This window comes from Galeopterus variegatus, unplaced genomic scaffold (genome assembly GCF_000696425.1).
Source record: "Galeopterus variegatus unplaced genomic scaffold, G_variegatus-3.0.2 Scaffold386, whole genome shotgun sequence".
NCBI lineage: Eukaryota > Metazoa > Chordata > Mammalia > Dermoptera > Cynocephalidae > Galeopterus > Galeopterus variegatus.
Genome location: NW_007726497.1, coordinates 273,479 through 283,825, shown reverse-complemented (window position 1 = coordinate 283,825; position 10,347 = coordinate 273,479). Strand labels below are relative to the sequence as shown.

The 10,347-nt window shown below is 44.2% G+C and overlaps 1 protein-coding gene across 1 annotated transcript in view; it reads left to right on the top strand.

Moving 5' to 3' along the window:
- The first annotated feature begins 18 nt into the window (after positions 1 to 18).
- CHMP4B (charged multivesicular body protein 4B) overlaps positions 19 to 10,347 on the top strand; it is a 39,054-nt gene continuing 28,725 nt past the window's right edge. Inside the window, exon 1 of the mRNA XM_008568194.1 lies at positions 19 to 284. Coding sequence (XP_008566416.1) covers positions 95 to 284 — 190 coding nt within the window. The 5' untranslated portion in view covers positions 19 to 94. The remainder of the gene's footprint in view (positions 285 to 10,347) is intronic.

Here is a 10,347-nt window from a genome sequence, read left to right as displayed (position 1 = left end):
CCTGCGGCTGCAGGGAGCGGCGGGGCCGGGAGCGGGCGCCGAAGCCTAGCCGAGCCGGAGCGGGCGGCGAAGGCCGGCGCGGCGAGCAGCAACCATGTCGGTGTTCGGGAAGCTGTTCGGGGCTGGCGGGGGTAAGGCCGGCAAGGGTGGCCCGACCCCCCAGGAGGCCATCCAACGGCTTCGGGACACGGAGGAAATGCTAAGCAAGAAACAGGAGTTCCTGGAGAAGAAGATCGAGCAGGAACTGACGGCTGCCAAGAAGCACGGCACCAAAAACAAGCGAGGTGAGGCAGCCCGGCCCCTTCGGACTCCCCACAGTTCCCCCGAGCCTCTCCGGGCCAGACTCTACCTTCGTCAGACTGGCCTCAAGGTCTGCTAGGACCCTGGAACTCTCCCTCTCAGACTTCCTTCCGTGGCTTCCTGGTCTAGGACCCCTTCGCGTCTGACTCCCTTCAGTGTCTCCCTGAGCCCTGGGCTCTTCCACCATCAGACTCTCATTCCATCCCTCTCCCCTCAGGCTCTTCCCACTCTTCCAGGCCCCTTCATACCCCGATCTCACAGCACTTTCCTCCGCCCTCACTCTATTTCTTTCACTTCCGCCTTTTCCTCCTGCTTTTGGCCTCATCTACCTTCCCAGCTACTGCTACTGCCTCCGTGGCTCATTTCTGCCCCCCATCCTAACATTTATGTGCTTCCTGGTCCTAGCCCTGTCCTCTGCCGACCCTTCTCTGGGATCTGAGCTGCCTCTGACCTCTCCCCATCCTACTAACTCAATTCTCGTTGAAAAGCCTCCTCGATGGAGAGAAAAGGGAACAGGGGAGAGGAGACCCCTGTATCCCGCTGTGTTTACTTGCTGAGTGAACTTGAGCCAGTCGCTTTCCCTTTGAGGCATCAGTTCCCCCATACGTCAGCCAGGGTTTGGCCTCCATAAGGCCTTCGGTGTCTTCCAGCTCAGTGATTCACTTTCTGTTGCCTCATAGCCTGGCCTTATCAGAGTTTCCCGTGGCGCAAGCCTTCACCCGTGACTCACCGCTTCCCCATCCCTCTGAACCAGAAATATGGACTCCGTGCTTCTCTTGGCCAGACTGCTTCCCAATCCCTCTACTGGGGTTCAGGGCCGGGGTATTGAACCTTGAGGCCCCCTTACTTTACTCGCTTTCTGGGCGAGTGCTTTGTATCTGTCTTAAATGAAATGCTTTAGTAACTGTACAGCAATTTAGAAATGTTCGATATTTCTTGTTTTGGCAATATGAGAGTGAGTCATACAGTGACAACCCTTCCGCCTGAGAGGAGGGCAAAGGTGGGAGGGTTTAGGAGTAATACAAACAAGTATTTAATTCAAAAGTCTGCTGGTGTGACCTTGAGCTAGTAAATTTACCCTTCTGAAAGGAAGATCATGGATTTACAGTACCCAGCACATAGATGTTTTCTTCATTCTCACAGAAGGACAAAATAGCTCTTCCTGAGGATGCCCCTCTTCTGATAGTCAATAAATATTCTGGAAATTCTTTTTGAGTGCCTACTGCATGCACTATATTTATAGGGGTGAATAAAACAGAGTGTCCACTCTAATGGGCGAGAAGACAAGAAACAGGAAAATAAATGAAGAAAACTACCATCTGGTGGTGATAAGTACTAAACAGACAAACAAAAGATGATCTGATGGGGTGGGATGGTTATATGTCACTTTAGATATAGAATGGTCAAGGAAGGCTTCTTTGAAAAGAAAGTTTGAACTGAGCCTTTGGAAGGAACCAGCTCTGTAGAAATCTGGGGGAGGAGCCTTCCAGGCAGGGAGGCAGAATAGGAAAAGTTTGTCCAAGAGGACCCCTGTGTTCTGGAATGTAGTGATTGAAGGGAGAGTAGTAAGAAATAAGGAAGTGGTGGGTTAGACCTCGAACTTCTGTTAAAGAGTTTGGATTTTATTCTAAGTGACTGGAAAGCTGTTGTGTGGTGTTATGCTGCAGTGTGTCCTAATCGTTGATAGGGTTTTGAAAACATCTGGCTGCTCTTTGGAGAGTGGGGGGGCAGAAGTGAGGGGTGAGGGTGGGAGCAGGGAGACCAGTAAGGAGGCCGTTGCAGCCATCCCTTTGTGGCCTGGACTACAGCTGTAGCTCTGGACGTGGAGAGTAGGGTTATATTTTGCTGTCTCTAGCTTTTTTCTCTGATGACTCTCCCTCAATCAGGATCCTCTGTTATTCATGGTAATTAGAGTCATTGTTTTTACCATTCTCCATTTCGGAGTGCTTCCCCCATTGCTGGGTGGTAAAGGGAGGTTATCGGTGTACCTCCTCTATCAGAGAGGTCAGTTCTCCTGTGGTCTTTTGATCTGGAGCTAGCTTGGTTTCTGCCGTTTTAGAGGTGATTGAATTGGCTTTCAAGAGGCTTGGAGAGTCTGCCAGCAGTCTGTGGAGGACCATTCTCAGTTGTAGTAACTTTGGGGATAATTAACTTCTGTCTTCTGGAGTTTGCCCGAGAGGACAGGAGCTACTATAACTTGCCCTTCTTTTTAGCATCCTCCGGGAGAAAGGCCTTAGCTGCTTACTGGAATGATGCTGTGAGGTGTTAACATCACTCATACCATTCATTTAGTCTACTTATTGACTTGCCGCCGTGCTGGGACCTTGAGAATAAGAGATGAAAATACACTGTGCCTGTCCTCCAAGAACTCAGGCTTGGAAGTGTGTGGTGTGTGTGTGTGACAGAAAAAGAGAGAGAGAGAGAGAGAAAGGAAAGGAAATAATTGTAACAGTGCTGAAACATGATGTGTACATGGGCTGAGGCAGAGGTTCCTGTTTGGAGGTGAAAGGAGACTTTGCAGAGGAAGGAGAATGTGAGGTGGATCAGCAAGGAGTTTAGTGTGTTTGAGGAGCAGTTAGTGTCTCTGGCTGGAGTCTGTGGGAAGGGACCAGACATAACACTGGAGAGTAGTCTGTAACCTCTAAATCTTGTCTTGGAGATGGTAAGTCTGTCTTTTAAAGCAAGAGTCATATCTACTTGGATTTTTGAAAGGAAATTCTAGCAACAGCTTAAAGGAGGGAGTTGTAGACTGACCAGGAAGGGACTGGAGGCAGGAATCCAGTATAGGATAAGGATAAAATCTCATAGACCTGGATTTGAGTTGTAGCTTCCTCACTTACTAGCTGTGTGCCTAGGGCAGGTTACTCTGCACCTCAGATTCTTCCTCTACAAATCAGGATACTGGTATTTGCCTTATAGGATTAAAATATGTTATGGACGCAAAGCTATTAGTACAGTGCCTGGCATATAGTAAATGATCAATAAATGCTTTCCATTATCATTATTAGAATAGGACTTGCAATAAATATTGCAAGGTAGGAACAAAGGGCCTAGAGTAGAAGCATGGAAAACTGGAAGAAAAATAATACATGTCAGAGACTATTCTAAACAAGAATCAAAAGAAAGTTAGTGATTTATTGGGATTGTGGGAATGGGCAGGATGAAGGAGAGATTGGAGTTGAGGACAATTCCCAAGTTACAGCTTGGGCAACTGGGTGGATGGTCATGTCCTTAACCAAAGTTGGGAAACACAGAGGAGGAGTGATACTTTGAAGTTTGTAAAACTTTTTTCATGTAAGTCTGGCACCATCCACTGAGACTGTGAGCTCCACGAGGTAGGATGTGATGATTATGTTCACTGCTGTGTCCCCAGCACCCAGCACAGTGCCCAGCATTTGGGCAATGTTTAGTAAATATTTATGAAATGAATAAAAACAGTCTTGTGAGTATGTTCTGTTATTCCCATTGTACAGAGAGGAAAATAAGGCTCAAGAGGGCTGTAAGTCAACTCAGAGACCAGTTTTTCCAGTGGCTGCGGGCAGCTTGTGTTTTTTACTCCCTGCGTCATCATGGCTTTTGTCATCGCTCAGGTCATTAAACACCCACCTCTGCAAGGTGTGGTGCTCCGAGTTGGGGAGAAAAGTGAGACAGGACCAGGCCCTGCCTTGCGGAGTATGTAGCCAAATGTGGATACTATTTTTATGATGTACACATTGGAAAGATGATATGGCCCTTTGAAACTAACCTCAGAAGCTTGAGTAGATTATTTGCAATGTGTAGGTGTGTCCCAGGCAATGGTTTCAGTTAGGGGCTCAGTTATTCAAAAGTTATGTTGCGTGTTTTTTCCAGATTTCTTTTCTTCTTCTTTAGTCGTGTATTCATTCTCTAGCATGTGGATGGCTCTTACTGTGTCCTAGGCCCTGCTTGGTGCTGAGGATACAGACATGAACCAGATGTGGTCCCTGCAATCCAAGGGACTTAAATGTCATCACTTATGAAATAATATTCATCCCACATGACTATGATGAGGATTAGCTAAGATAATATATGAAGGAATGTGGCACATTGTGGATATTGAGTAAGAATACTTTTCTGATAAAGTTATCATTGATCAGACTTCTTTGGTTTAATTGTGAAAATAGAAAAGTTCTTTCACTGAGAGCTGGATGGAAACCAGGATTGAGGTCTAGATGAACTGACAAAAATCACCCAAACTTAGGTGTTTTTTGGTACCTTTCTGAACAGTGCCCTGTTGGTTTTCTCTGTAAGAAAATGATCAGATATCAAACTTCCTTCCTTCCTTCCTTCCTTCCTTCCTTCCTTCCTTCCTTCCTTCCTTCCTTCCTTCCTTCCTTCCTTCCTTCCTTCCTTCCTTCCTCTCTCTCTCCTTCCTCTCTCTCCTTCCTCTCCTTCCTCTCCTTCTCTGTTTCTTTCTGTCAGCACTACACTCTAAACCAACTGAGCTAACCAGCCATCCTAGATCCTTTTCTTTTTAAGGCATGGTAACTAGTTAAGGAAATAACTACCATAGGTCGTTCAGATTTCCCTTTTTTTCCTGTTTTAATAAAGATGGAAACAGTTTGTAGAAAGGATCATATTTTAGTTTAACAAGAAAATTTTATGAGATTGAGAAATGGAAACTGGGTATCTCAAACACCCTGTACTGGTTCATTTCTGTGGATTTATGGATGCAAATCAGTTCTTTTACAGGTTAATTTAGGTTCAGCCGAGAATGTCTGATGGATGCAGAGAGGCCAGGAGCTCATGGGAAATATATCTTCATTAAGTTCTGCTCATTGCTGGAGCCAGGGTGGCATATTCATGTTTAATAAAGACGCTCTAAAACGTTAGCATTTGAGAAGATGTCTTAATAAATTAAATTTATAGTGAACATGGCTTTGGGTTCTCTGGAATCAAGATACCAGGTTGAAAAGCACAACATCTTAATGGTTCATGTGCCAGCAGGATCTCTTACCCCGGAGGCTTGGGGATGGAAAACCCAAAACCTACCCAGGGAATTGAGCTGTGGGAATTTCTCTTGGTGACGCTTAAGTTTCTCGTTTGAAGAAATGGTTGGCCAGATTGGGTTTGGTTTACTTTTCAAGTCAGATGGAATGTCAGAGAGGCTGTCTAAACATGCTGGTGCCTTTGATTCAAATGACAAAATTTTTTTTTGCCTCATTTGGCAAGGAGATTAAATATTTTTAAGTGCCTGCCAGAGTAGGTTTATAATGTGATTTGAAATTCAAGATCGATTTCGTTTGGAAGTTTAACTAAACATGAAGACCTTTGAGCCAGACTGTTTTACTTGGGAAAATCTTGAGTTGTTCAGAGTTGGGTTTGAGTGTGGGGAGTGAGGTCCTGGAGAACAGCCTGTGAAGATGCGTGCAAGCCATGAGTCTCTGAAGTGTAAAGCCAGGATCTGATTTGTCTGCAGTGGTCCCGAGTCCTGATGTGGAGCCAGGGTCCACTGCAAGGAGTGCGGAGAGCTCTTGGGGCCTTGAGGAATTCTTCTGGGCAGGAAAGGTTTATGAAAACTTGGCCTAGAATTGTTTTGTACTATGCCACTGTCTTTAAAAGAGTGAAAGAGAGAGGATATTCAAAAACGTAACTTTAGATTGATCATTCTGAGGATGGTGACTATATTTAGAAGGAAAACTTGAACATAGAAACAGGAAACAGACATAGGTGGATATAGTACTGGTCTGTTTTAAGCTGTTTGGCTAAAGTCAGCAGATATTTACTGCTTTCCTTCTAGGAGGAAGACAGCATAGTGGTGTAAGCAAAAGATTCCTAGTTTGAATGCAGCTTTACTACTCACCAGCAGTACTTTGGCAGTTACTTGCCCTCTCTGAATCTCAATTTCCTTATCTATAAAAAGGGAATACTAATACTTACTTCATAGCATTCTTGAGAGGATATGGAATAAGTTGATGTATGTAAAGTGCCTAGCAGCGTGCCTGGCACGTAGGAGAGATGTAAATGTTTCCTTGTTTTCTCAGGTATAGTCTTAGGCACAATAAGAGTATAAGGATAGATAAGACACTACCATCTCCCCACGAGGTGATGAAGACACACACTCCTTCAGCAAGGAAGACACACACAGGTACAAATAACTATGATAAAAGGCAAACCACAGTAAGTATACAAGTGAAGTGTTAAAGGAAAATACAGCAGGAAGAAATTAATTCATCTCTGAGGCCGGCAGGTTCATCTCACACAGCCACCTATCCAATGCCCAAATTTCCTTTGCAGTATTCCTGCCAAGCAATTAACCTCTGATTGAACTTCTCTGTTGATAGGATCTATATTAGGTGCTCTATCCTCCCACGCTACAGCAGACTCTGTCTTTGGACAGCTCTGACTACAAAATCATTTTTCTGGGCTGGCCCTTGGCTCACTCGGGAGAGTGTGGTGCGGATAACACCAAGGCCACAAGTTCGGATCCCATATAGGGAAGGCTGGTTAGCTCACTGGGTGAGCGTGGTGCTGACAACACCAAGTCAAGGGTTAAGATCCCCTTACCGGTCATCTTTTTTAAAAAAAAAAAGAATATCATTTTTCTTATTTGGGACTGAGATCTGTCTCTGCTACAGGTTGGGGTGGTAGCTCCATGGGGAAGCAGCCTGGGCTAGTGGAAAGAATATGGGAATTGGAGTTAGAGGTATGGGGACAAATTCCAGTTCTGATGCGAGACAATTGTGAACAGGAAAACAGGTTGCTGAATCTGTTTCTTGGGGTCACAAAGAACAGGTCTGTGCCCCTCCCCGTCCACTCACCTGGACAGGAGAGATCAAGGAAGATGGTACTTATGTCTCAAGCCTGCCCTTTGCTAGACCGTCTCTGCTCCATTTACTGTTTGTTGCCTGGTGTTTCTATTCCTTCCTTGTTACCCTCCTCTGGATGTGCTCCTGTTCATCAGTGTTGCTTTTAGGGTGTAGAATGGGCAGAGCCGAATACTCTGAATACTCTTTGGCCCTGCTAATTTCCATATCACTGAGACATGTTTTTTTCCCCAAAAAAGCAATCATGCTTTACCATGGCTGTTCCATGGCTTTTCATTATAAAGGGAATGAGTATCTAGGAACCCGTAAAGTTTGTTCGGCCCTTCTTAAGGATTCTTAGCTGAAGGATTGAATGATTTAAGTTCTTAAGAGCATCTGGCTGGCTTGATTCTCTCATAGCTGATATTTCTCGTTCTACCTCCTCCCTTTTCCTTACAAGGCAAAGCTGGCTGGAAGGCTTATTTGAGGGATAGAGAAAAGCTATAAATTTCTTTTCATTGTGGCCGTTTAGCTCAAAAGGTTATTGGTACGCATAGTGGAAAAGGTGCTGGATTTGGGCCGACCCCGTGGCTCACTTGGGAGAGTGTGGTGCTGCGCTCCCACCGCAGGTTCGGATCCTATATAGAGATGGCTGGCGCGCTCACTGGCTGAGCGCGGTGCGGGTGACACCACACCAAGGGTTGTGATCCCCTTACAGGTCACAAAAAAAAAAAAAAAAAAAAGGTGCTGGATTTTGGGGTCAGAAGACCTGACTTTACATTCTACCTCTGCCACTTGCTGGTTTTGTGTTCCTGGGTAAGTTTCCTCACATATCTGAGCATCAGCTTTTTCAGCTGCAAAAATGAAATACAGTATTTACTATATAACCTTGCTACTCAGATGATCTTGCTACAGGTGATCTGTGGGAACACCTGGGAAGTTGTTTAGAAATGCAGACTCTTAGATCCCATCCTGACCTACTGAGGCAGAACCTGCATTTATATGAGATGCCCGTGTGGTTTGTATGCCCATTAAAGTTTGAGAGATTTTGAAATAGATTTGGAAATTGATCACGGTTTGGGGGCTGTGATGTTGAAATCCCAATTATTTTTGGTCTTAATGTTGCATAGATGGACATTTGCATTTAATTTTAGGTGGTCCATTTAAAAGCAGGTAGCTGGAAACTTTGGCTTAATTCGTGAATCCATTTGATAAGTATGTATTAATTTTAGCAGTATGCCAGATACTGTCCTAGTTGCTGGGTAAATGCAGATGAAGACAGATCACTGCCTCTGAGGAGCTTACAATCTAGCTGGAGTGACAGACAAGTAAACAGATAACTGTGGTACAGTGTGATCTGTTCTAGTAGCATATTCAGAATAAGTAACATATTCAGAGTAAGTGACATGCAGTAGAGGGAGCCGAAACAGCCTGGGAGGTAGGTACTTTTATCTCCTTGTATTGAATAATTATTTTGGAGAGTAATGGAATGTTAGAGCAGAAGGGAGCTCAAAATGTATGAGAGTTTGTAACTTTGAATGAATAGGAAAAGTTTTTTGGGAAAGAAAAACCAGGAACTTGGAAATATATGCAGTAGTTTTTTTTTTTTTCCTTTTTGTCTTTTTTCGTGTCCGGCAACGGATTGCAACCCTCAGTGTTGCGCCTGTACCGGGCCGGGACCGGCAACGGGATCGCAACCCTCGGTGTTGCTCCCACACCTCGCTCAGCCAGTGAGCGGGAACCGGTCTGTATGTGGGATCCGAACCCTCGGTGGGAGCGCCACCGCGCTTCCCAAGCGGCGCACTGTAGCAGTGCGCCACCGGGCCGGCCCTATGCAGTAGTTTTTAAAAGCACTTTATTTGAATCAGAAACCTCTTGGTGCAGACATAGGAATGGATCAATGTTTTACTTAGTTTAGTAATAAAATAATTAGCTTTGGAATTCTAAATTTAAAGTATAGTTTATCCTGATAATTAATTTGCTTAATTAATTAATCCATGAAAATCAATTAATTACAATTGTCTTCCTACAAAAGGAAGTAGGAACAAAGAAACCTGAGGAGTGGGTTTTTTACTATCTGTTTAAGCAGGAACTGTAAATTTCGTGTTTGAAATCTTTATAAGATCTGAGAGTTGTGAAAGCAAAAGTAAGGCTTGTACATGTGTGTAGACCAGCTGCTATTCCTGGCAGAGGTTTGAAGAGGCATTGCTCTACCAAGTCTAGGCAACCTGAAAGAGGCATTTACCTTGTGACTCCCTGATTAGGGTGAGGGATTCAATCAGTTTGGTATCCCAGAGTTCACTGGACTTGGAGACATTGACTGACAAGGCTGGCATTTATAACCTAAATGAGGGCTGGCCTGTGGCTCACTCAGGAGAGTGTGGTGCTGAAAACACCAAGGCCCCGGGTTCAGATCCTATATAGGGATGGCCGGTTAACTCACTGGTTGAGCATGGTGCTGACAACACCAAGTCAAGGGTTAAGATCTTACCGGTCGTCTTTAAAAATAAATAAATAAATAAATAAAACCCAAATGATTGCTAGTTTTTTAATTCTCCATCAGGTGGATGGATCAGTTGCTTTCACCTCTCTAGAGCATTTTCTCCCTTTAGAATCTTGCACACAGGCAGTGCGTCGTTGCAGATTACTTGTGAGTCTAGAGTTAGATTTGGGTGTCGAGTTGTAATGGGCTCCCATAACCTTCTATGGCCATGTCCAAGGAGGGAACTCGTATCAGCTTGTTGCTCCTAGCTGACAGGACTGCAGGGCTCTCTTTTCATGTTTAGATTTTAGAAGTAATTTTGGAGGCGTAAAGGACAGATAGCAATATAAGACCACTTAGGTAATTTTCATCATTCTAAAAAAAATTCTGTTTCAAAGTAAACAAAAATCTTCAGGAAAAAAATCCTCAGGAAATAAAAACACACATCCCTCCATCTTTGGAAAATGCCATACACTTTACAAACTTGATCATGTTTGATCTTTTCAACAACCCCATGTGTTAAGTGGTATTATCCCATTTTAGAAATAAGAAAGCCAAGGTTCAGATTACATGAGTCACTGGGCAGACCCTGCTCTGTGCCTTGGGGATCCTAAGGTCGACTGTATCACAGTTCTGTTGTCTTTGACATTTTTATAGGGTCAGAACACTGTATCCTTGAGTGCTCATAACTTATCAGTGGACAGAATCCTGTCATTGGAAATCAATTTTTATAATATTCTCTCCAGTGTGAGCACCTTCTATTATTCTTCAGGGGAATACTTCATATTTGTACAGGGTTTT